The following is a 27,197-nucleotide window of genomic DNA, read 5'->3' on the forward strand; positions in this document are numbered from 1 at the left end:
TTTTAAAAAAGAATTAAATATATAAATAAACCAGAACAAATGTAGGACAAAATTTTCAAATGGAAGACACTTTTTAAAAAAAATGGAGAACACACGAAAAAATTTGCTGATTTTTAAAAAATTGTTAATATAAATGCATGTTTCTGAGGCTTCTATAGACAATTGCCCCCCAAAGGCCCTGGCGGCAATTGGTGGCAGGACTGGGCTGGGGCCAGTCCCAAGGCCTTGCCGGGCCACATCTGGCCCGCGGGCCGCAGGTTGCCTACCCCTGCTCTATGTTATCATGGCAGGCTCAAAATTCAGAAGGTTGTTGTTGTTGCTGTTGTTGTTTAACCATCTAGAAACTGCGATATACAGTTTATAAAAATTGCTGGCTTTTCTAACCCAAACACTGCTATGACTCTCTCACCACTCAGTCTTCTTCCCCCTGCCATTCATTCCCTGCATCTTAGAAAAAACCAGTCTTTGTGATATGATTAGCAAGAGCTCAAAGTCAGGTCACTTTTACACATGACAAAAAGTCAGCCATTAAGAAACACAAAGCACTTTCTGAGATCTACAGGGCTATGGTGAAATGAAAGGGAGCCCAAGTATTCATAGCCTCTGTCAAACCCCAGGTTGGGCAACCTTTTTTCTACACATGACAACTATCAAAAACCACTTGCCAGGTATGAATCCCTGTCTCCAGAATCATAGTCCAGCATACTGTCTCTTTCTCCCTGATTACTTTTATTTTTCATAAGGGTTTCATAAATCGATATTTAGATTTGGCTACATACTTCAGGATTATTCTCCCATGTACCATCATGTATTTCTCAAACTGCACAACATTAGGGTGTAAACCATGTACCCCTCTGGATGAAACTGGGCAGCAACTCCTAACTTTCTTCCATATGGGCTGTGGATGCTGGACATTGCAGTTCAACAATAACCAGAAGTCTGTATGATTACTACACTGCATGGTTTGTTCCAAGAGAGAGAAGGAAACAGCTGAAACTTCCTCAGCTAACATCTGGAGGTTCACTCTGTTCCCTCCCAGCCAATGGAATTTGAGGATACCTTCTACCAAAATACCAGGATAGTGGCAGTTGTTAAGATTAAAAGGAGAATGGTAAGCAATACTGTGGACAGAAAAATCAAATAATATGCCTTCTTAATGTTTTTGCCACAGTAGTTTTGGTGCTAGATCAGAAACTCATATTTTGAATTCTTACATATTGCAAACAGTTGTTGTAAACTGCTGGAGCAAACTCAAAGGGGGGAAAGATCGTATCTCCCTGTACTAACCAGCCCAGGGTTGTGAAATCATCAGGAAAGGCCCTTCTGTTAGTCCCATCATCATTAGAAGCACGACGTGAGAGACAATTACATATACGTACACACACATACACCAGACTGTTCGCTGTTATGGCCCAGTCTTGTGTCACCTTCCATGCACTTGTTTCTCAAGGTCTCTCTAAGTCCTTGTTATTTAAAGTCGTTTAATGGAAGGTGGCCAGGGCTGAACCAAAGATTTTATGTATGGAAAATTTGTACTCTTACTCTGAGTTACAGGCTGCACACTCAGGTCAGCCGGGAAGAATCTGTTAATGGTTCTGACCGCGAGATATGCATCAACCTCGCAGAGGGCCTTTTCTATCTTGGCCCCAAAAATTTGGAACACCCTTCCCGATTAGTTCCGCTCCACCACCTCCCTGGATCTCTTCAAAGAGATTGAAGACCTTTCTTTTCCACCAAGCTTTCCCCCATGTGCCTTGATATTGTGTGGTTTCCCCCCAACATGTACTTGCATCATTGATATCAACTCAGCTGGCTTTGATTTGGTTTTTTATGGCTTTTAAATTGTAACTGATAATCTTTATTATTCTTGTTTTGTTTTATTGTATGTACATTTGTACTTTTAACATGCATTATTGTATTCTCTATTTTTTGATTGTGCACCGCTTTGATCAACATGGAAAAGTGGTATATAAATAAATTTTATTTATTATTATTATTATAAGAATGAGCAGTGGGAAGTTATGGTAAGGCAGAGAGATTAATCTGGTTCAAATAAAACACCAAAAGAAAAACAAGAGGGGGAGTGGATGTTCATTACCAGATCTTAAATTGTATTATTATGCGTGTTCTTTGTTATGGCTTCAAAACTGGATCAAATTGGATAAAACTTATATAACAGATTTAGAGGCGGTCAATTTGAAATATGGATGGCACGCCTATTTAGAATATGGAATGGAAAAAACTGATAAAGAATTTAAAAACCACATGATAAGAAGATCATTAATACAAATATGGAAAGTAATTAAAGAAAAGTTTTATAGTGGGATTCCATTATGGATATCAATTCAAAATGCCTTTTTTAGTGGAGAAGTAAAGAAAGATAAACAATTGTGTTATAAGGAGTTATTAATAATAGATCCTAAGGGAGAAATAAAAATAAGATCAAAGCAAGAATTAGAGACAAGTGGAAAAATGATAAATTGGTTGGAATATTATCAAATCAAATCTAAATGTAAAGAAGATATGAAGAAATGTGAATTTGAAATGCAACAAAATATTGTAGACAAAATTATATGGGAAAATGATATGGGAAAGGTATCTAAATTGTATAAAATATTGATTCATAGGGAATTAGAGTTGGAAACTGTGACGGAAACAATGATAAAGTGGGCTCAAGAAATTGGACATGTTATACCATTTGAAAATTGGGAAAAAGCATGGATGCAGTCAAATAAATTTACATGCTCCCAAGACTTTAAAGAAAATTATTTAAAACAGCCAATAGATGGTATTATACCCCATTGAGACTTTCAAAAATATATGGAATACAAAAAAATTTATGTTGGAAATGTCAAATTAAAATAGGGTCCTACTATCACATGTGGTGGACATGTAAAAAAATTAAGAAATTCTGGAATAGAATACATGAAGAGATGCAAAAGATAATTGATTTAAAATTTCCATGTACTCCGGAATTTTACTTACTTAATATGACCTCGGTATTAGGAACAGAAAAGGAAAAGAAATACTGGAGACTGGTATTGTATTTAATAACATCAGCTCGAATTGTTTTGGCCAGACATTGGAAATTGAAAACAACACCTAATATAGAGGAATGGTTGGAAAAAATAGTGGAAGTGAGAGAATTGGATAAAATAACAGTGTGGAATAGAAAAAAATCAACAGACTATTGGGAAAGGGAATGGCAACCTTAACAATGTATTTGAATAACTTAGGTGGGAAAAAAAATGTAAGAACATATGAGGAAAACACAAATGGATAATGGTTAATATTTTGTTATTTGTGTAAGCGAAAGGGAAGGAGATTGGGAAGAAGGGAATAGAAGTTAGAACGGAAGTTCATCGGGAGAGGAATGTATGTACAGTTTATAAGAAATGAATTGGTGATGTTAATTTCTATATAATATTGTACATGTGAAAAAGATAAAAACAATAAAAAAAGAAAAACAAGAGGGGGAAAAAGAACAGGATTTGGTAATAAATTAAATGGCCAATTGTTATGCTATATTAGAGTTAGGATAGTCTCATATTCAGAGGCCTTGTGTGCTCCAGCCAGAGTACTCCAGGACAGCCTGAAGTATCTTGGCCTCACAACTGCCCTGACCTGCCCCTGTTTCCTTGGCCTCCATTTCTGTGCTGAGGCAGCAGCCTGCTCAAGTGTCTCACTGGGCTGTCCAGTGCATCTGCCACCACTGCAGGCTACTCATTTCTGAGGTCAGAACGAGGCACCCAGCAACAGTCACATGCTGGGCACCTCATTCTGACCTCAGAACAAAAATACCCATAATGGGAATGCACTGGGAGGCCCAACAGGATGCCCATGCAGACAGCTGCCACAGCGTGGAAACAGAAGGATTTGGAGCAACAGATAGGTTAATTCGGGTTGGATTAGATGGCCCTTGAGGTCTCTTCCAACTCTATGATTCTATGGAGATTTGCACACAGGGACAGGTTAGGGACGGGATCACTCTCCTGTCCCTATCCTGTCCTTAACCCATCCATGAATGTGATGGCATTTAGCACCAATCCCACCATTAATCTGTCATTAAAGTACCACTGCATTAAGGTGAACTTCCGTTAATGCAAAAGGCCAACCAATGTCACTTTAATGACAGGTTAATGGCAGGATAATGAAGGGATCTGTGCAACATCAACTGAAAGCCTGTGGTGCGATCACTGTCATTGCGTTTCCCAGACGGGATATGCATGAATCTCAGCTGAAAGTCCTTCCCACAATTGTGCAGGAAGGACAGGAACATGACAGAACATCCCTCATCTGATAATCTCCATTGACTGAATTCATTTTAACCCTGGTATGCCCAGATTCTGGTGTGGGACATGCCAGATGTTGTCCAGACTGCCTGTACCAGAACCCAGGTTTGGGCTGTGCATTGTCCACACAGGCCAACACAAAAACAGAGGGCAGGGCAGGGCAGAAATTGGCCTTTTGACCAGTGTAGACTAAACCAAAATGAAATACATGTTTGTGAGTAAATGGGAGAAGCAGAGTGAACTTTGGTTCTCCATACATTTGGTACATCAATTTCCAGAATTCCTGACCACTGGCCATGCCACTGGATTAAGATTTAGCTTTTCCTATTTCATTTCAGTTTACATTTCTGATGTGTGTATGCTCACTCTCACACACATACACACACAAACACAGTGCACAGGGTGTGTACATACTGAAATGCACTGTAACCTAACCAAAGCCTCTGGGATTGGGTGGGTAACAAATCTAATTTAAAAAAAAAAAGCAGACAGTTCATGGCATAATCTTGAAATAATTCAGTCTGGAGGCAGACAATAGCTTTTAAGAGAGTTGAAAGTGGTGTACGAGCACTGATTCCCACAATGCACTGAACTTTGTTCTTCTGAGATTGCCTCTGAGGCAGATTTTGCAGGGCTTGGCAAGGGGAGACCTCTAATCCACAGAAGTATAGAGTAACGATATCACAGAAAGCACAAGTGGGCATGTATAGACATATATGAACCTTAGGAAATGTTGCCTGAGTGCAAGAGGTAATTAGCAAAGGGCAGAAGCGGTTTTTGAAGGTTTTCAAGAAAGGTCAGGCCAGCCCATGTCTCTCTTGCACTTAGCATATCTAGTGCAAGAGGTAGAAGAAGGGTTTTATACCCTACCACATCCTCTTTAATGTGTTTTCATTATTCCAGATTATAAAATAGGGAAAAAAAACACATCTCCATCATGAAAAAACAATCCTATTCATTTCTGAAGACAATGGTATTTGAAAAAGATGATTTTTCTACTCTGGTACAGAAAACTTAAAAAGCAAAGCAACTATTTTGGCATGCCTGCTAAAGCTGTCTAAAACAAAGGATCTCTCAGAGGAATGGCACTGGAGAGGCCAGATGGGGAACATACGAAAATAATCATTTGGAGTTGCCAAGAAGGAAGAATGTTGGTTGCATTTTGTATAACAATGGAATCGAAAAGCCAATTATGTCATATTATAAACGAACAAACTTTAAATCATATGTGCATGACTTACGTCCAGCCCCCATGGCAACCAATGCCATAGTACTAAACTTGTGCACCTCATCCTAGAACATAACTCTAACACAATTGTTTTTGGTGCCAAAGTAAAAATGGGTGGAAGTGTGACAGTGATGTTCTGTAGCTTCCAGTGCAGCCCATCTGTGCCTGCTTCTGAACATGAGCTGCATGCGTCCCAGTGGTACCACTATACACAAAACTACCATGTCATTTAACAGCTGTACTATTGAATTTGGATTTGGGAAACTAAGGATCAAATTGCAATGTCCAAGCAGGTTCCCCCAAAATAATTAGACCCACAGAGGTGATAGTGTGCCTCTGCCATTGTTCCAAAAACTGAACGTATGCAGAGGAAGGGCCAAACAGGTTAGTGCCTTCACCTGCTACTGAGGCATGCATGGTGCAGCAACAAAAACACTTTCCTGCTGTCCACACAAAGGGCCAGCAAAGAAAAGACTCTACATGCATAATGATAAACACTCACTGGGCTTCTCTATGTCTAAAGGAATCTGGCCTGATCAGGACCCCTCCTCACTTTGATCAATTTTGTGTTTGATAGTACATGAGTGGAACAGTAGTGAAATTACATCAAGCCAAGTATACAAACAGTGAGAAAGCATTTCCACCACAACAGTTAGCATAAGAGAGCGTGGTGGCAGCATACATCAGCCATGGAGGCAGGGCTAATTCATGGGACCAGGCAACCCCACTGCTGAATTGTTTCAACACAATAGGGTGTTCATATAAAGCTCCCTGTCACACACCCTTCTAAGCTACATGAAGTAACAGCAGAATATGTAGGCACAGAATGTATTTGTGAGACACATGAAATCAGCCAGTGTTTATTGTGAAGCATTAAATCCTGCAAAATCAACTCTTAGCACTGCTGTGACTAGAGGATAAAACCAACCTGGTTCAGTGTATAACTTGCAGAAGAGATTTTTCAGTCGCAACCTGCAATATCATAAGTAGCAAACGCCCTTCTATATGCTAGCAGTGTGAAGACATCTGGAACAAATCCGTCTTTCTTTCATTTGTTTCTCCAAAGTAAGATTAACACACACCTCACGTGCCCTCAGAAAACCATCTGCCAAAAGATCAACCAGGGAAGCGAGGGGAAAAAGAAAAGGAAACTATGAATTACTTGCAAAATGCTAAGAGAGCAGGGGGAGGGAATCATCTTGTAACACAAGGATCTAGCACCAGTGAAGTTTATTTTTTAAAAAATCAACAAAAACAAGGCTTTTTCTGTCTGAAGGGAAGTAGCAGATGGCTGGCACGAAAATGATAGCACAAAGCAACAAGGTCAGATGAGCTGGACTGAGCTGAGCTAAGCTGCGCGTAGGAAAAAACTGTACTCAAGTTCAAGGCCCTTAATCAGCACATGAGGCCCAAAGGAAGACCTTCCTCTTCAATATTTCATCTCATTTCCACTGCAGTAAACAGCATGTCTGATCAGCCCCTTCAAGTCTTTAAAGGAAAGCCTCTGGAGACACATCAACCTTCACGCAAAACAGCATCCACCCACACAAAGGATAGCATTGCAGTCAACAACCAAATTGGGGGCGGAAGGTAGCACAGAAATATTTCACAACACTGAACTGTTACTGAACCAGTTTGGAATACACATTAGCTAGAGGTAAATAAATAAATGAAAGCCAGTGTGGTGCAGTGGTTTGAGCATTAGACTAAAACACGGGGGACCAGGGTTTGATTTCTCCCTCAGCCATGGAAACCCACTGGGTTATCTTGAGTGAGTCACACACTCTCAAGCCCCAGAAAATCCCGTGATAGGTTTTTGCCTCAGGGTCACCATAGGTCAGAAACAAGTAGAAGGTACACAACAAATGAATAAATAAATAATGTGAACTTCCAGATGCTTGCTCCCCACTCCCTTTTTTTTAAACTTCATCACAGTTTGAATGGCAATATGATAGCCAAACAGATCCTAGACGAACACCATGAGATGCGGAAGGGTGTGGGTTGGTTGGATTATTTCTCCACAGAAACTGAAAGATCAGCAGTGGTAACTCTTAAACAAAACTATAATCCTCAGATATGGACTAAAATGCATTTTAGGAAGGGGGAATAAATACAAGACAAGGAAGCTGACAGGCGTAATAACTCACTATTCCTTCCCTTCACAGGTTCCTTTGCCCTTCCTTTAGACTAATAATACCAAGAATACCAGAATACCAGTCTTCCATTGCAAATGATGTTCCTGTTTGTAAAGGCAGTCCTTCTTTAAAGGAGGGAGGGGGCAGGCACTCTGTATATTCCTACAGGTTCTCCTTCCACTCACATTTACAGTGTTCAAGCAAATAATTGCTTCCATTAAAGGTCACCCTTTTTTGCCATTTAAAATTAGAGGCGTGGATCTCATCAGTCCTTAATTATCTTCCCCCATGTTATGATTATAGGTCTGTAACCATATCTGGCAGCACAAGAATTTACAGGATAATTAACTTCCATATCATTAATCTGAGGAAATCAACAGTCCCCACATTATCTCTATAAAGATCTAGTGTAGATTGCTGGGCACCCTCACCTAGATGTGCAGCAAAAGCAGTTGTTTATAAATGTGGATTCACCCCAAGTGTTGCAGAGACACAGCCCTGGCTGCTCTGATCTGCATTCCTTGCAACTTTGTGAGTTTTCAAGTCTCACAAAGATGCTGGCAAAAAGCATTCTCTGTCCTGCTGAAGTCAGACCATGTGAACTCTTGCACATATTCCCTGCCTTCAGAACAGCTTGCACTTCATTCATGGCAAGCATCCACACTTGAGCACTGACAAGGCCCACCCAGATGCTGTCCTGTATGTGACTTCTTTTGGATTCTATGCAGTTAACACACCCTGAAGCTGGCTACCAAACTGATCGCAAATTAAGGAGACAGGAAACCTGAATGATCCTCTAGAACTGGAGCAAAGAATAACCAAAAATCACAACAATACAGCCTTCATACTGACTGCCTAGAGTGCTTTAAGATGTCTATCATCAGCAAGTGGTGAAGAATGCTGGGAGTTGCAGCAAAAACAAAACCCAGGAAACAAAAGATGCTCTGTCATTCCCTCCACGGATCCATGTATATATTCAATAAATGGATACCCCTGACATTCTTCCACCAAGCAAGAAACTGTATATGAAGTTGCTATGTAGCATCCCTTCCAGAGCAATGGAACAGATCCATATCAGGTTGCCTTTCACACAACGCAATTACAGTACAGCACTATAATCCAACTGCCATAGGTTCTGTCCTAGGGAATCCTGGGGTTTATAGTTTAGGAAAGGGTCCTTTAGAACTCTCAGCTAGAAGCTCCCTTCATGAGTCATAGACCTACAAAGCCCAGGATTCCATAGGATAAAACCATAACAGTAAACATGCTATATAACTGGCCAGTGTGAGTGGGTGCTTGCCTAGATTCAGCATGGCGGGTACATCATGGCCAGAGAACCTCCCTGAAATTACCAGTGAGCCCAGATCCTCCACCTGTTCTTAGGTGCACCTGAGTAAATCCAGAGGAGAAAAAGGCAGAGTCCTGCAATATCTTTACTGGGCTATCAGATAACTCATTGGATATTACCAATGTTTAATCTGCCAAAGAGAAAAGGAATCCATTCCATTCCAAACTTCACAAAGGTCCTGGCCAGGTAACTTTTAATCATGATTTAAATGGCTCTAAGCCCATCCATTGGGACAGTGTTTTTTTAACCACACATAGCAATTTTCTCTCTGGATTCCACCCACACCTGCTCCACTGAATGCCATGGAAAGAGCTGTTTTTTTCCAAGATCCTTGGGCTCAATACTTTGGCTCTGAGATCCATTTCTAACTTCTGACTATGGTTCTGCTTTCTGGATGTCAGGCTGTCTCAGTCCACCAGCAAGCTCTCAATGTTTATACAGCTACATGATATTGTCAAGCATTTCTGTTTTCCTCCACGCCTTCCTAATCTCCAAGAAAGAAGGGCCATTACCTTCACGCTATTCTTGCCTTGACATCCCCCACAGAAGCATTTCCCTATTCCAAATGAGGTGGAACAGCCCCGGTCAAGAACCATTTGCCCTGCTCAACTGAGTGCCATGGAAACAGCTGGTTTTTTCCAAGGTGAGATTAAGGATGTTTCTCTTCCCCCTCCCAGCCTCAAGAGGCAATTAGCCTTGATGGAGGCTGCCCTCTGAAAACACAGCCATTCTTACCCATTTTGTTCTCAATACTTCTCCTTTCTCTTGGCAAGCCCCATTCTACAAGACAGTGAAACAAAATAAACAAGAAACCGAGAGCAGAGAAAGAGGAGAACATAAAAACTAATATGGTACTGCCACCAAAAATAAAAATAAAAAGAGCTGAGACAGACTTTTAGGAATCCCCAAATGGCTTGAAACAACATCTCAGCTGTTAAGTCACTGGGCTGCAACCATCTGTACTATTTAGTTTTTCCTTTAAAAAGAAATAGATTATTAAACCAATCCAGCAGGATAAGCACCCACTCATTTTCAATGAACAACACTAAAATGCACATCAGGCATGGTAGAGGTAGAAACACAGGGGAACTGAGGTGGCTACAGATCTGGAGGTAAATCAGATCCGGAGGTAAATTTCCAGCAACACACTGAAGGTCACAGTCTACTTATCTTCCAGGCTTTAACCTACAAACATCTAATCCACAGACTGCAAATGGGAAATGTCTGGCACTCCAGATGTTCTTGGACTGCAACACTCATCAGACTTAATCAGCATGGGAGGTATAGTCCAAATGAAACTCTAAAAGAGTGGGAGGCTATTTTAAATCACAATAGGGGCAGGAGAGTGGAAACAGTACCAGAATGGAAATGAACCACTGAAACTGATTGTCATATCAGGCAAAAGAGTTGGGAAGTAGCGGGAGGGGGTGTTAATTTATCCTCCCTTTCTCACCCATAGTTTATAGGGGGAAATGGGGCATGGGTTTGCTCCTGCCACCATCACATCCAGCAACCCACTAAGATTTAGCAACATGCATCTTATCAGCGCTGAAATATTATCTCCTCTGTTGGGCCAATCACATTCAAAACAGCCTCTAGGCACTCTTATTGACCAGCTTCATTGTGTAAATGACCGTAAATCCAACAAAAAAAAAGCCTTATTAACTTTTAACATCAATTTGTGACAGAGCTGCTGCCTAAATGGTGATAATATCACAAATGGAAAGTAATTTTCTTGACTGTGCCTTCCCGACAGCACTTTAGACACTGGCTTATAAACAGAATTACTACATCTTGCCTCCACCACTGTCAAGTTTGCACTAGCCCAGGGTTGGTTTGTTTTTAAAAAACCCTCCAAAGCTATTATCAGAGGGGAAATACTGTACAGATCAATCATGAATTAGGAGTAACTACTCTGACATACTTGCATACTTGAACGGGGCTAGAGGTGGGGTGGAATAACAATTAGAATACCCAGACCTAATTCAGGGCATCATTCATAGTACAAACTGGGGGAAAAAAGAAATAAATATTCATATTATATCAGGAATCAAACATCTTTATACAAGTAAACAAAAGTGCAAACACTTATCCATGTAAAATTAAAAACTATGGGGCTGAGCAGACAGACAGGGAAAACTGGGCCAATCCCGTTTTTTATGAAAGTGAGTGGAACCCTTGCTGTCCACACAGCCCATTCCGAAGGCAAGCCAAACGCATCAAGCCACACCTCTTGGGTTTTTTTCCACCTCCCCCATGCATGTGCACAATCACATGAACAAACAACCTGAGACTAGAATTAACTCCCTCTTCCTGCCCAGCTGACATCCCACTGGATGCCCCGTGTGACCAGCCAACCTGAACTGTTCTATTAGCACAGATGCATAAAGCAAAGAAAAAGAAGAGTGAGGACTGCATGTTCATTGTATTGGTCCTCTCAACAATACCAAGAATCAGGGAAGTGGCTTCTCAATGCAGCCCCAGAATACCACAATTCAGAGGGCCAAAAATGAGCAGTAGCAAGTGTTAGGCCTAAACACACACCCTTTCCTCATACACAAAAGAAGATTACAGTAGAAGCTTTTGACTCTGCCTAGTGTTAAGCCATAGTATGCCACTGCATCTGAATGCAGCAAAGTATACTTTTGCTCATGCCACCATTTGCCCAAAAGCCAGGAACACAATCACAAAAGCTTAAGAAGTCTTAGCAAGTCTCCCATTCCCATAAAGTCAAGCCAATACTAGCCAAAGCTGAATAATGCACAGGGTCTGGACAGACAGTGCTGCCCCCGACGGAGGCCACAGCAACCAAATGGCATGGCATCCAAGAGCCCTAAAAAGAACCTGCTCCTGGCAGATCCTTTTTAGGACGTGCACGGGGCGCCACTGCTGTCCTCACACGCAACAATGATGTATGCATGGCACCATTTAGATGCTACGCTGCACGTACATCATCATGGCAGCCTCCATGTGAATGGGGACAAGCCATGATGGTGCCAGCAGCGCATGGTAAGCCTCGGGAGCGTGCGGGCACTCCGTTCTCCCGAGCCCTAAAATTGGCCCCAGACCAGCAGATAGTGCCAATCTGCACCAGGCCATAGTCTCTGAGGAACAGTGTTAAAGATGCAAAGGAAGAAAGAGAAGGAAATACACAAGAAAATACTATTTAATCACCTCTCTTACAATTAAGAAATGTTCTGTATTTTTAATTTCAGCAGAAGAGAGAAACTATATTTTATGGAAAAGGTTAAATCCTAGGACCTTATCATGCAGAGACATTTATGTGGGCAAAACATTGCTGAACTGTTGCAGAAGCGCGAAGGTGAGATAGTCCGTCACGCTTCTAAAACATCATTGAGACTTTCCGCTTTCCTTCTGTCAACGAAGCATTCGCAGAGAATACTTTTTTTAACAACGGGATATCCGAACCCTTCATCAAGCGCCTCCGTGTGATAAGGGCCCTACAGTCCCCAGGGCACATTTAAGCAGGCACAAGCTGCAGGTTTCTTTGAAACAACAGGAAGAGGGAAGATTTGCTTGTCATAATTCTCTCCCTTCCAACCATTTTTCTGCACAAGATCACACATGTAAAAATACAAAAAGACACACACAAGCTGCTTTCCCATCTATCTAAAGATGGATCAGATTTTGTCTGCTTTGTTTTTGTAGTGCTTTCCAAACTATCTGACATGAGGCAGTCGCAATTATTTTTCCCCAATTTTTCAAGGAACAGGGACCCAGGGACCAGCACCCTATGAATTATGGACTGGCACTAATCCTGAGGCCACAATGCTGAGCAACATGGTTGTATGTATATCAACATGAGCTAGTTGTCAAATCATGATCCGACAACTATAGAAAGTCAATTTTCACTTCTCCACCTCACCTCCCTGGCAGGTATAACCTCCACATTCTGGACCAAAATTGACCAAATATGCAACTCAGATATGTCCTATAGTCCTCTGGTTCCGAATCCCTGGGGCAGGGACATTATGGTCAATTTGCACCAAGATAAGTAGATGGGGGGGGGGAGATCATTTTAAGGTATAATGTGACTTCTGGTGGTATTCTGGGGCACTTTCAAGCTCTTTTAGTTAGAGGGTGTGGGTGCTCAGGGAAATTGGGGCACCAAAAGGGTGCAGCCACCACCCAACTCGCCTAAATGAAACAATCAATCCTCCAAAAGATGTTGCTGAATTCTAAAATAGTGTCGAAATAATGTCAGTTTCCAATAATATTTCCATGAATTATTTACAGCATTGTGGATTCATCCTTCATAAGGTTGGCACCATAAAAATCAGTCTTTCCATTAGAGTTTTTTTCAAAGCCAAGCACACTACTTTCTTCCAGGCTATTCCATACTTCCTCAAGGCATGAGCAAGTGATGCATGCAACTTGACAGAATGGGTTCATACCTTCTTTGGTAAAGATCCCATAAATTAAATCAATTATCTAGTATGCTACCAATACATATGCACATATGTGCATACACATACATACACACACAACCTTATGAATTTCCACACTTCATTAGCATTTATTTCACAGCTATGGCCTTTTCCTTTTAGATTATGTTAATAAATATGCATACTTTGCACACCTGGCATGCCTATTCTGAAGTAAAATCCACTGGTTTCTGTGAGGCTTACTTCAACTAAAATTTGATAGGGACTACATATCATCCCTTGTGAGGCTCCTTCCCATCCAGCCTGGAAAATGAAATGGAGTTAGAGCAATCAGTACCTGTGTGGAGACTTGCAGAGAAATCTAGCTGCTCTTTTTGTGACAGAAGATGTCTGCTGGGAAGTATATTTGATGCTAAAGGTAACAGAGAGATCATTTTATTCCAATGTAGCTGACTGACCTAATTTTACATTAAAAATATGTATGGATACTGTCTTTTTCTTACCCTTTTCTTACTGTATTGTTTTATTTGGGACAAGCAATGCCCTTTGCTTTTGTTTTGTTGTCATTTCTGATCAGCCTTCTGGAACCTGCTTCCCTCTAGATTTGTTCAATGATAGTTCCCATCATCCCTAGCTATAAGACACAGTGTTGTCTGGGGATGTTGCACTTGTCATCCAATGCCTCCAGAAGGCATTGCCTTGAAGAACCTGACAGGCAGGTGGGCAATAGTAGCTCTCTTTCAGAACCAAGACCTGGTTGGGAGCCAAGGAAGCAAAAATAAGGATGTATCTGCACTGCAAAAATAATGGACTTTGACAGCTTAACTACCATGGCTCAATGTTATGGAACACTGAGATTTGTAGGTTTGTGAGATATTTTGCCTTCTCTATCAGAGAGCTCTGGTGCCACAACAAAGTACAAATCCCAGAATTCCATAGCACCAAGCCATGGCACTTAGCATAGTGTCAAACTACGTTATTTCGGCACTGCAGATGCAGCCTTAGGCTAATCAGCAGTGCAAAGGCTGGAGGGCTGGTTACCAAGAGAGGATGCTTCTGCCCTGGTCTGAATGCAAGTGACAGCCAAACTACGTCTGCAGAAAGACATGTTTTTAAAGCCCCCATCTCCCAGTTCCAGGACAGCCACTCTACACCCAGAATCCCACTGGATTTTGGCCTACAACTTCCACCAGTCCTAATCAGCGATGCAAGATTATGGGAGTTGTACATCAAAGGCATCAGGAGGGCCACAGTTACCCACCCATGCTCAAACGTTAGCTTGGTGCTAACTCTTATCCCCTCTCCTACACCCTCCCCACCACACAGAACAGATTGCTGGTGGAGAGATAAGGAGGCCGTCTGGAAACCTAGCCTTGTGGCTTTCCTGGGCAAAGTTCCTCAGATTTAGAAAGAGGAGATGACCTTGGAGCTACAAAGCAATCAGGGTCACAGCGCTGGCTGCACTGGATTATCTAACCAGTATCAGACAGCTTAGGACCAGTGGTGTTTGTACCTCACTTCAGATGTCTGCTGTTCATTCTGGCAAACAGAAGCACTTCTAGTACAAGGAAAAGATAACTGGTGCTTAGTGCAGAGGCTTCTCAGGCCGAGTCCTCCCGTGCCTAATCTCACATACAAAAAGCAATAAACAAGTAAATATACAGCATTTATGAAATTATTCCAAGTGGGTAAAGAGGACTGCATCATCACTCCCATGCCTCAAATGGCAAGGATCACTGCTTTCTGACTGTACAACAAAGTACAACAGTGGAACACACTTCTCGGAGGGTGGTGGAGTCTCCTTCTTTGGAGGTCTTTAAACAGAAGCTGGATGACCATCTGTCGGGGATGCTTTGACTGTTCCTGCAGGGCAGAGGGTTGGACTGGATGGCCCTTATGGTCTCTTCCAACTCTAGGATTTTATGATTCTATGATTCTAAGAGTGCAAATAATCTTTTCCCCTACTACTATCAAGTATCTACAGATGCTTCCAAGCAAGATGTCAGAATAAGAATGGTATGGGTAAACACACACACAAGACAGAGCAGAGCAGGGAGATTATGGATATATATTTTAAAAAATGAACAGCAGTGCTAATTATCAGGATCTAACCCATATTCTATTTCCTTCTTTGAACTGCTCTGTTCTATATCCTTCTGAAGCCTCCCCCAGAACTGTGGTTTACAAAGTGAAGCAACACAGCTGAGGAACGAGAACTAAAGGGATGTTTCCTATTAGAATCTCCACAAACATGTGAGCCAATGCTTGCATTATCTCAGTGACAACTCATTAGACTACAGTCCTTTCTGCAGCCCCACCTCCCTCCTCCTGTCCATGTGTGCTCTTCCATAAACATAAAATACTATTCAAGACAGAGAAAGAGACCACCCTGCCGGGAAGTACTGTACGTCAACTTCAGCACATCACTGTAGCATCCTAGTCCAATTATCTTAAGTCAAAGTTGAAAATAAATAAGGGCAGATGCAGACTCCCAACTACAGTGTCTTTTTTTAAAAAAGAAAAAAAAAGCAGAATGGAGAATATAAAATATGCTCCATACATGCAACGTGATAACATCCAGTAATGTTGTGCATGTCTGTCTGCACTTGTTCTTGACAATCAAACATATGTGAGAATGGCAATATAGCACATCAAATGCACAGAGGCTACATCAAACATTAAGACTTATTTGCAATGCTACATCAAATATTATGACTTATGTAGGCACAAGATGTGTACAGGGTGCATGTGACCCTCCCTTTTCAAATTTCACTCTGACTCTTGGAGAAGCAGAGAAATTACTCAGCAAGCTACTTTTAACCTTAGTTTTCTTTTAATCGTGCACTAGAAACCAATGCAAATTGCTCTTTAACAAACCAGGATTCATAAGTTAGCTTTAAACCAGGATTTTTGGCTTAGTGTTACATGCTAATGTGACACAGACCTTTGATATTACAAATACAGTGTGCGTGCACTTGGTGTGTGCTTCCTCTCTTTCCCTCCCTCCAGCTATCTTTCTTTGTTTCCCTCATGGAGTTTGTTTCTCCAACTCTCTATCTTTAGCATGCACATATGAAAAACTAAAATCCAATGCAGCCTTTGCATTTTTACCTTTCCTGATGATACCAACACTCACACATTTAACAATGGGCTCCTCGTTAACTGCTTTCCTTCACAGAAATAATGGGGGAGGAATGTACACCAACTCTATTTGCTTGGTGGACTTTGTTAAGTTTAGTGTATCACAAACTTGCACGGAATTAACTCCTCTTAATGAAATCAATGGCAGAATCAGTGGTAATGGAATCAAATGATGATGAAGCATACCATTAAGTGTTAGGATCTAACTTATTTCAGTGAGATATGACTGGCCAAAGTCTGCTAACAGAGACAAAGTATGATTTTATTGTATTATTACATACATGCCTTTACGATCTGATTAATTATTGATTTCTAAAATGAAACTTTAGGTTTTGATGCTCAAGTGATCCTGAAGCCATATCCTCTAATCTGGAGGCTGTAATTAAAGATGTCTAGCAGTTCTGATGGAAGTTACAGTCCAACACTTGGAGGGCTGTAAGTTTTGATTTTTGATCTAGAGACAATTAAATGAAATCACCCTTACCCACATTCTCCAAGTCTCTCTTCCACGTTATGTTTTAATGTGGGTTAGAGCAACGTTGGGAGTCCATATATTGTTGGACTGCCACTCTCAGAGTTCTTCACCAATGGCCATGCTGGCTAGAACTTCTGGGACTTGTAATCCAACAACACTTAGAGGTCAGCATAATTCCCATCCCTATCCTGGAGGTAGTCACTAAAACGTATTCTAAAACTGAGATCCAGTGAAAGCTTACTCAGATAAAGCCCTGTAAGTACTCAGCAGATTAGTACTCATTCCTGAGGATATTAATTCTCAGATTATTACATTCTTATTCCACTTCCACAATTGTATAAATATGCTTTGTACATGAGACTTTAATATCACTGTATACTGCCTCTGAAGAAGTGGCTTTATATCCACAGAAGTTTATGCTAAAATAAAAACCAGTTAATCTTAAAGGTGCTACCACATTTCTTTTTTTCCCTCCCACTCCCTTCCTCCTTTTTTAAGCAAGACCCTAAAAGAAATACTTTGAGGAGGAAAAAAGCCACTCTTACGTGGCTGAAGGAAGAAAATAACCAGATCAAAAGATCAGCTCAAAACAAAACTGGTTGAACACATTGCTGGCTGAACATATATTATATGTTTGCAGCCTCACAATAAAAAAAAATTAAGAGTATGTAATAAAAAGAGGTACGTGCTGAAATTTCACTCTGAACTAGAACTCCAATAGGGTTCCCACCCTTTTGTCACAGGAAATAAAGATTCTGAAGCAGTTGGCATCTTCCCCTGGCTGCTCAGAAATTCTATAACAATAACAAGAAAGCAGGATTGTGCGGCTGCTACTTTCTGGCTTTCAGCAGATCTTAAATTAGTCTGAGACAAAGAGGCATTTTGCAGGCATCATTAGCAGGAATAGATACAAACAACATCTCTTGGGAAAGTGTATATTAATGCTAATTCTCAGACACAAATATGAAAAGTAAAAGGTCAAAGCATGAGTGGATCAGTAAGTCTCAGGCAGAGTTGTGTTATTTTTCACTTCAGATCCCTCATCCACTCTTACCAAGAAAAAGTAGAGCTTTGACATTTCAATCATATGCTGCACAGAAAAACACAAATGAATTAAAACTGCTGGACAGCTTCATGGTTATTCAACATTCTAACACTCACCCACAAAGCTTACATTGTCAAAGGAAAGCCCTTTCAGGAAAATCCACATCAACCCAACCATTTCAGAGGGGAAAAGTCCAAGGCATTTAAAGTTCACATGGCACAGCAAGCAACAAGCCTACTGTGATGGTATGCAGGACCAGCCTAAACATTTTTTCCACCTGAGGCAAAGATTTCCCACCTATCCATTCCCACACAGAGAAGAATCCAAGCAAGCTGGCAACTGGATGCTACCAGAGCTTCTTGAATAAAAGTTACCTTTACAATCACAACCCCAAGAGTCCCCAACCAAACAGGTTCCAAGTTGGAAAAAATACTGGCCATACTAGCTGCTAGAGGATTCTGGGAACTTTAGTTTAAAAAAAAGTACATTTTCCAAGCTCTGAATTCTGCAACATTGTTGGCTGTATTGGCTAGGGAATTTTGAAAGCTGGGGTCCATAATATATGTGTTCCAAGTTCCAAAACCTACAACAGCACTGGTAGCAGGACAAGGGTATCTCACTGTATCTGGTGGCACCTGCTTGCTTTGAGGGCACAGAATATACTAGTTTAGATGGTTCAGGAGAGGTGCCTCTTAGCCCTCTGTGTCTGCCTCACTTTGTCAAATAGCCAGCTGTGGTGGCAACTGGGTATCAACCCTGGTAGCACTTCAGCTTGCACTACTGCTCTATCCCCACCATGAGTGGTTCTGTTCCCACATCAGAATACACATGGGTACCTTCTAGTGGCACCAGTTTGATGCCAACTGCAAGGAGGATTACATGTATACATTCAAATTCTCAGATTAAGACAAGGGTGGGTGAAGTGGAACCTGGGTTCACATGTGTCCCTCCCCATGTTTGTTTGTTTGTTTGTTTTTTGCCCTAACAACCTAAGAATTTTCCAGACTACCCTTTTTTCTAGCAAAAAGGAATGAGTGAACTGTCTCTTCTGGAAACCTCTAGGTCAGGATAAACAATTCAACTTTTAAATAAATCATGGACTGCATCTGCACTGCAGAAATAATCCAGGTTGACATCACTTTAACTGCCATTGCTCAATGCTATAGAATGATGGGAACTGTAGTTTATTGTAGCACCAGACCTCTCTGACAGAGAACGCTCAATGTCTCACAAAGCTAGTTCCCAGAATTCCACAGCACTGAATCGTGGCAGTTAAAGTGCTGTCAACCTGGATTATTTCTGCAGTGCAGATGCAGCCATGGAGGTGCTCCATTGGCTACCAATATGATTCCAGTCTAAATTCAAAGTGTTGGTGATGACAATTAAAGGCCTAAACAGCTTGTGACTTCAGTACTGGAGGGAACACCTGTTCTTATATAAGCATGCCTAAGGACTGCTGGAAGGGCTTCCACTGGTCAATAATCAGTGTGAAGCCATCGAAGAGTGTGAAACCTCTCTGCTGTGACACCCCAGTTGTAAAATATCTTCCTCCTGGAAGCCTCACTGGCACCAATGTTGGTTTCACTGAGATGCCACATAAAAATGTGGCTATATACTAGCGCCTTTTGGCCTCACTGGGACATCTACACTGTAGAAATAAAGCAGTTTGACACCACTTTACGTGCTATAGCTCCATTTTATGGTCTCCTGGGATCTGTAGTTTTACAAGGTCCTTAGCCTTCTCTGCCAAAGAGTGCTGGTGCCTCACTAAGTTGCAAACCCTAGGATTCTGTAGGATGGAGTCATAGAAGTTAAAGTGGAATCAAACTACATTATTTCCATCTTGAATCAGCACTCTAAATTTGAAATGCCCCTGGGTCCCTTTGTATCATGCTCTTTTCATTTCCAAGTGTACCTTCTGGATTGGCATCTGGCATTCACAATGGGTTCTCCGTTAGGTAAGTACATACACCACTACCCAGGGTCACCAGAAGCCATGGGAAACAAAGGCCAAACAGGCAAGGTATAGTGTTCCACCCAAGCATCCAAGCCCATTTTCATTAACATATTTTTTTAATTTTAGGATGGAGAGCAAGATGATGCTTTTTAGCCCTTTGCACCCTGTCCAAAGCTCTCTTAACCCCACAGCTATCTGTCCTCCAGCAAAGCCAGACAATGAAGAACTGACTTGTCTCTGCTCAGAGTGGGAAGGAAATGGGAGTGCACTCGCAGATGAAGTGCACCCCTCTCATCTTTTTCCCTTGGAGCTAAATCATCTGAATTACCTTTCCCCCTTTTTCTCCATCACACTAGTAAGCAGCAGCAAAAGTACTCCCTCCTGAGCTTTCACAGCACTGACAGGGGACAGTTTTGGACCCTGTGCAAAAAGGCTACAGACCATCACACTGAGCTCCATCTAAAAAGTGACAAACTCATTCGTAACCCACATGAGCACATCTTACTAAGTACATCTCAAGCACTATTGCAAGGACATCTCACTAAGAAACTTCCAACTTAAGTTCCCAGCATCCCTACGTACTGCTGCAATGAGCAGGCAAAGCATTATTATTGCATTAGCTAAACACTACAGACTTTAAAAGGATGGAGAAAATTGGCTCTCTCAGTCACTGAAGAGCCACCTCTTAACATGTTCCCATACTGGGATTGTTGCCAACACCCCTATGGTTTCTCCCACACTGATCCAAATACATATAAAAGAACTTGTGTGGCTCTTCTCGATGGTGTATTTCTACATCACCCCCCAAGCAGTGCCCAATATCTTAAAGAGATCCATTGCTTGCATGTTATATGCACATGTTATGTCAAAACAAGTGGAACTGCTACAGAATGTTGCAACATGTCCCCACCCTCCAAAAAGTGTTCTTCAGACTTCTCAGGGAAGGAGGAGGCTTCAAAGTGATATACAGACAGCAGTACAGTACACCTTTCCATCTTCATATCCCAGGTGTTCCTCTGCTATGTGATACTGTGTCAAAAGATGACAAGTCCCAAAGTAAGCCTTCCAGACACATGACACTGAAGGCCCTGGGCAGCTTCATATAGCCCAGGGAGTGCCCTTTGCCTAGCTTCAATTTATGACTATGCAGTGTGTGTCTACACGGTAGAAATAATGTAGTTTGACACCACTTTAACTGCCAAGGCTCCATCCTACAGAATACTGTAGGGGTTTGTAGTTTTGTGAGACATCAGCACTCTTTAGCAGCGAAAGCTAAAGTCCTTGTAAAACTACAAATCCCAGGATTATAGCAATAGCAAGTACATTTCTATACTGCTTGTCAGTGCACTTAAGCACTCCCTAAGCGGTTTACAAACTACCACGCATCTCCCAAATTCTCCCATTCCAGGATATCAATAATAAATCATCAAAAGGTTTGCATAGATCCATCTCTTTTCCTTTGCCTTCCTTCCTCTGGGGGACAAGAGGTGTTGTTTTTAAATGACAACCTCCCTTTAACTGTTTTCAGCCATGCTACTTTACTGATAAACTGTTTGACTCTGGTTTAATTCTGGTTTCTTAAGACACTTTCTCACTCCCAGGTTCTGCTTCCATCAGGACCCCATACCACCTGAAAATTCAGTTTCTTGTTATGTGGTTTTTTGTTTTCTTTTTACAGTCCTCCTCCTCCTCCTCCCCTCCACTTCTGCAGAGATGAAGGGTCCTGTAAAAAGCTAGTAACTTGTTTCACTTTCCAATGGAAAGGCACTCAGCCACATATGTTTGCCATTATACACATATACAAACTCTACACCCTGGGTGTAAACTGCAATGAACTTTTTGAATATGAACTTCTTCAAGAGGAGCAGAATGAGCTGGAAGAAAATTATCAGCATTAAGGGTGGACGGGAGGGGGGGTTACTTGTCACACATGTGACATAACAGAAACAATCTGACTACTGCTTTCACTTGAATTAATTACTCTTGTTGCTTGCTTAATTACTACCCTTTTTTCTGCATGTTTTATTACTTAAGGCTCCATCTAGCAGGATACAATTGCAAAATTAGGAGTAGGAGCAAGTACAGGCAAAGAGATAATGCAATCCCTGTCTGTTCCCGTCAGGACACATTATTGTTTCTAGCTGGATAAGAAATCACATTTGATGAGCGGAGGGGGCAGGGATGCTATTCTCCCAAACTTATTTCTGTAATAAAAGATTGCACCAGTTTAAAAGAAGAAGAAGAAGCCCAGAAACTATGACCTCTATAAACCCATGACTCAAGCCTCTGAAAGAGCATATAGTGCACTTTCTAAGAAAAATCCCCCTTCTCAGAAACAGGAAAACTGACAAAAAAAGTTGTTGATTCAGAACTGAACACCGCCTTCCTAACATGATGATTGCCATGCTGCTTAAATATATTAAGAGGAGTGGAAACTGTGCAGCCCTCCTGGTGTTACTGAACTGCAAGTCCCAGCATTCCCAGCCACTGGTTATGCAGGCTAGGACTGCTGAATGTTGCAGATCAAACTTTGGTTCTCCAGATATTTTGGACTTCAGCTTCCAGAATTCCTGAGTTGGCAAGAACTCCTGATTGCTGGACCTCAGCTCCCAGAATCCCTAACTGTTGGCCGAACAGGCTGGAGCTGCTGGGAGTTGATGTCCCAAGCACCTGGAGGACCAAAGTTTGCACTGCATTGGTACACTGACACTATTACCTGACAGTGACACTAAAGTTTGTTTCCCTGATATTTCTGTATGAAATACTAACATCCCTTTGATAGAAGAACATGTAAAGAGATTTACTAAATGCTATTTAGGACCACATAATTCTGGTCTTGGAAGCTAAGCAGGCTTAGTTCTGGTCAGTCTTTGGATGGGACCCTGCCAAGGAACACCAGCTGATGTAGGCTATACAGTGGTCCATTCACATTCGCTGGGGTTAAGGGCGAATGACCTCCATGAATGTGAAAAAATCGCAAATAAAAAAAAAACATTCATTTTACCTGAGAGAACACCTTTCTAGGAATCTTTAGGTCCTCCAGTGCAACTCTATGGTCAACATCTGCCAGAAATTGATCATGAAATCATGCTGGAGGACCTATGAACTTCAAGATTCTCCAGCACAACTCTATGGTCAACTTCTAGCAGAGTTGCACTGGAAGGCCTAGAGATTCCTAGACAGAGCATATTAATCAAAACCACAAGTAATAAAATCTGCAAAAGTCAAAGCCGTAAATGTGGAGGGCCATCTGTATTTTAGAGGAAGGAACTGCCAAAACCACCTCTAAGAATATTCCATAAAATTCATGGGGGCACCATAAGTTGAGGGGACACATACACACAAGTCTGGCTTGAGGGCAGCGGTCATAAAAGCTGAATACTCTCTTGGCAATGCATGTTCAGTATTTAACTTAAATGAGTGGTCAAGTATCTGATGCTTTTAAACACTGCTTTTCCCACAAAGTGGAGCAAAGTTCTAAATCTTTTCTGAAACAAACAAAAAAAGAGGTAGGGAGTGATGCCCCACCCTCTTGATCTTTGGAAAACTAAGGTGTGCAGCTTGGCAGGAGAACTGTGGACACAGCTGCCTTGAGATGGGCTTGGTTTTTGGGTGTTTTTTTTTAAATCCATGAAACATTGTTTAAAAAAGAAGAGTAGGAGGAAGAGGAAGAGGAAGAAGAAGCTGCCATCGGGGCCAGGAAAACTCTAGCACTTCCAGCACCCTCATCCACACAAATCAATAGAAATCTGGGTGGGGGGTTACTTGTGAGTAAAGATGTCAGCATGGACAAAGGGCACTAAATGGCAGACAATATAATTTAAAATATATTAGTACAGTAGTAGCAAAATAACTTCCATGATATGAGAGCCAGTGTGGCATAGTGATTTGAGTGCTGGACGAAGACTCTGGAGAGCAGGTGTCAAATGCCAGTTCAGCCACGGAAACCGACTGGGTGACCCTCGACAAGTCACACGCTCTCAGCCTCAGAGGATGGCCATGGCAAACCCCCTCTGAAGAAACTTTGTCAAGAAAACCCCATGACCAGGTTGTTTTAGGGTCGCCGTAAGTCGGAAATGACTTGAAAACGCACAACAACAAAGATGCCTGTAAACCATCCTCCAAAGGGGCCCTTTCCTCTCTTTCAGATTTACCAACTGGATCAGATTTACCAACACAGTCAACCCCACCCCCTTTCTTCCAGCTGTTCAACTTTGATGGAAGGGCAATGAATGAATGGATCCCCACCACTCCCACCAGACTCTGGCCTTTCAATCTCTCTCTCTCTCTTTTCTCCATGTTCTCCTCCTGCTCTTCCCTTTCCCTGTCGCCAATGAGCTGCACTCAACTTCGCCTGGAGCAGCAACAACTGCACAGCTGCCTTCACAGTGGCGAGAACTTTCCTGAACCTCACACTGGGACCCACTGCTGGCTGGGGTGACCAGAGGTCCTCCTCCTTCTCCTGGACATGTCCTCTAATTCAGCCTTCTCTGTCCAGAAGGAATTCCAAAAGGCCCTCCATTTGGAGCATGGCTAAGAAGCATGCATTTGCATTTCTAGGAGTGTTGTGAGCTTGTTTCTCCGGCCATGTCCTCCACTTTTGTCAAGAAGGTCCTCCATGTTGGGGTGCCTCCTCTAGGGTTATGAGGACTTCTGGTCACCCCCTCACACTCTCTCTCACACTTACACTCACTCACACACACTCTCTCTCACACTCAGCCAGAGAGCCATGCGCACCCCCTTCTTCCCTTCCTCCAAACAATGGATCAGCTGCTTTCCAGGCAGCCAAGCTCCGTCCCCAGTTTTCTGCCCCATTTTCGAGGGAATGGAAGGGAAGGAAGCAGGGCTGAGGGAGTGAAAGAAGCCCAACTCTCCCGCCTTTCCTCAGAAGGCTGGCACAGGTCCTCCTTTCCTGGGACCTGTCCTCCTTTTCAGTCCTCCATCTTGAGCATGACTAAGAGGCATGCATTTACATTTCTAAAGAGTGCTTTGAGCTTTTTGGTCACCTCCTCTGTTTTTCTGGAAGGTCCTCCATTTTGGGCATGACTAAGAAGCACGGATTCACATTTCGAGGAGTGTTTCTAGGAGCTTTTTGATTGGGCCCTGTCCTCCCTTTCTCTGGAAGGTCCTCCATCTTGGCCACGGCTAAGCAGCACGGATTTACAGTTCTATTTGTGTTCTGACTTGTTTAATGGCTCCTGTCCTGCATTTTGTTTGGAAGGTCCTCCATTTTGTGGTGCCTTGTCGTCCTCCTTGGTAGTGGTGAGGCCCTCTGGTCACTCACAGAGCAGGGTGGCCAGAGGGGGTCCGCCTCCTTTTTTCCGGGGCCTGTCTTCCCTTGCCACCTTCCCTCCAGGAGGGATTCCAAAAGGTCCTCCATTTTGGGCAGGACTGAGAAGCAGGCATTTACATTTACACGAGTGTTTTCTGCTTCCTGAGTGGCTCCTGTCCTCCCTTTTTATTTTTCCAAGAAGGTCCTCCCTTCGGGGCAAGACTGAAAAGCAGGGCTTTCTATTTCTAGGAGCGTTTGGATTGTTTTTTCTATTGGGTCCTATCCTGCATTTTCCCTCGAAAGTCCTCCATGTTGGGCACCACCAAGCATGGCGTTTTGAACTTCTTTCTGGGGTCCTTGTCCTCCCTTTTAGAAAGTCCTCCCTTTGGGGCTCGACTAAGCGGGACGCATTTACACTTCTCCGGGTGTTTCGAGTTTATGTTGGGTCCTGTCCTCTTTTTTTATTCCCAGAAAAGGTCCTCCATTTTGGGAACGACTGAGAAAGCTTGAGCATATCTCTGCATGGAGGCTTGGAGCCTATATTCCTGGGCTCCAGGTGCTGCATTTTGTCTTCGGGGGGCGACTAAGTAGCACTGCCTGCATCTCTTAGCACTGCTTTAGTGGACTTCTTGAAGGAGGGGGGGGGGGGCTGTCCTGCAACTGCAACAACAACAACAACATGTATGATGATGATGATTTTACCCTGACTACCCAAGATGTCTCGTGCCAAATGTTGCTGTTTTCGTGACTTTAATCTGAGCGTATAATGTTGGTGTGGTGTGTACATGTCTTTTATTACTGGTTCTATCATTGTAATCTATTGATTGTTTACTGTTGTAACCCGCCTCGATCCACTGGAGAGGCGAGATAAAAAGAAATTATTATTATTATTATATTTCTATCATCTTAGGAAGAGGAAGCAGGGCTGGGGTCCTCCTTGGCCAGCAGGAGGAGGGCTGAGGGTCAGCCTCCTTGGAGGGAGCGGGATCCCGAAAGGGGGACTCAGGAGGAGGAGGAGGAGGACTTGGCTGCCTGCCCTCCCTCCCTCCGTGGCTGCGCAGCCCTTCTTGAGGGGGCCGAGAGGGGTCTCCAGAAGCGGGGCCGACTCACCAGGACGACGGCGAAGCGCTCCTCCAGCTCGGCGGGCTCCGGCATGGGCAGCTTGAGCGGCATGTGGTGCGCCCTGAACTCCGTCTGCTGGGCGTCCATGCTCCCGGCGTTGCCCATGGCATGGGCTCTCTCCCTCTCGAAGCACCCAGGGCCACCACTCTCCTGCTACTCCCACTGCAGTGCAAGCGCTGGGTCTAGCTCCGTTATCCCTTCCCCGCCCAGCCCAAAGGCCAGCCCAACTCCCCACACACACACCCTGCACACACTGCACAGCAGCGCACACAAAAGCCAGGGAGCTCTGCCTGCCTGCCTGCCTCTAGGAGGACCGGCCTTCCCCCTCGCCTCCTCCTCTTCCTCCCTTCCTCCTTGCTCTCATTCCCCAGCCATCCGGAGGGGAAGCATCCTCAGCAGCAGCAGCATCCTCAGCATCCTCCTGCTCCTCCACAACAGCAGCAGCAGCATCCTCCTCCTCCTCCTCGGCCACACAAAGCCCCCCTCGCCCAGACCCCTCCTCTCCCTCCTCCTCCTCCTCCGGGGCTTTCTCCACGCCAGCCCCGGGGAAAGCTGGGAAAGGTAGTCCTGGACGGGGGTCTCCAGGGCCTCTTCCAGTCCTTCCCTTACAGGCTTCCTCTTCAACACAAAAGACAACACCAACCTCGTGACCGCGGTGGGATTCTTCACCGCAAGCCCAACCTAGACAACTGAGGCCCTGCGAAGAGTCCTTCCTTCCTATACCTGGGAGTTAGTTGTTCCAGGAAGGTTTTTGCCAACTTGCCCTGGCTTTCCCC

General features: G+C 43.0%; 1 protein-coding gene across 9 annotated transcripts in view; it reads right to left on the reverse strand.

Moving 5' to 3' along the window:
* The window catches only part of FMNL2 (formin like 2), a 271,926-nt gene extending 245,068 nt beyond the window's left edge, over positions 1-26,858 (reverse strand). For all 9 annotated transcript variants that reach the window (XM_042473892.1, XM_042473866.1, XM_042473898.1 and 6 more), the window contains exon 1: positions 26,410-26,858. In XM_042473892.1, coding sequence (XP_042329826.1) covers positions 26,410-26,526 — 117 coding nt within the window. In that variant the 5' untranslated portion in view covers positions 26,527-26,858. The remainder of the gene's footprint in view (positions 1-26,409) is intronic.
* Positions 26,859-27,197: the final 339 nt, after the last annotated feature.

Source organism: Sceloporus undulatus, chromosome 1, assembly GCF_019175285.1.
Source record: "Sceloporus undulatus isolate JIND9_A2432 ecotype Alabama chromosome 1, SceUnd_v1.1, whole genome shotgun sequence".
In the NCBI taxonomy this organism is placed as follows: domain Eukaryota; kingdom Metazoa; phylum Chordata; class Lepidosauria; order Squamata; family Phrynosomatidae; genus Sceloporus; species Sceloporus undulatus.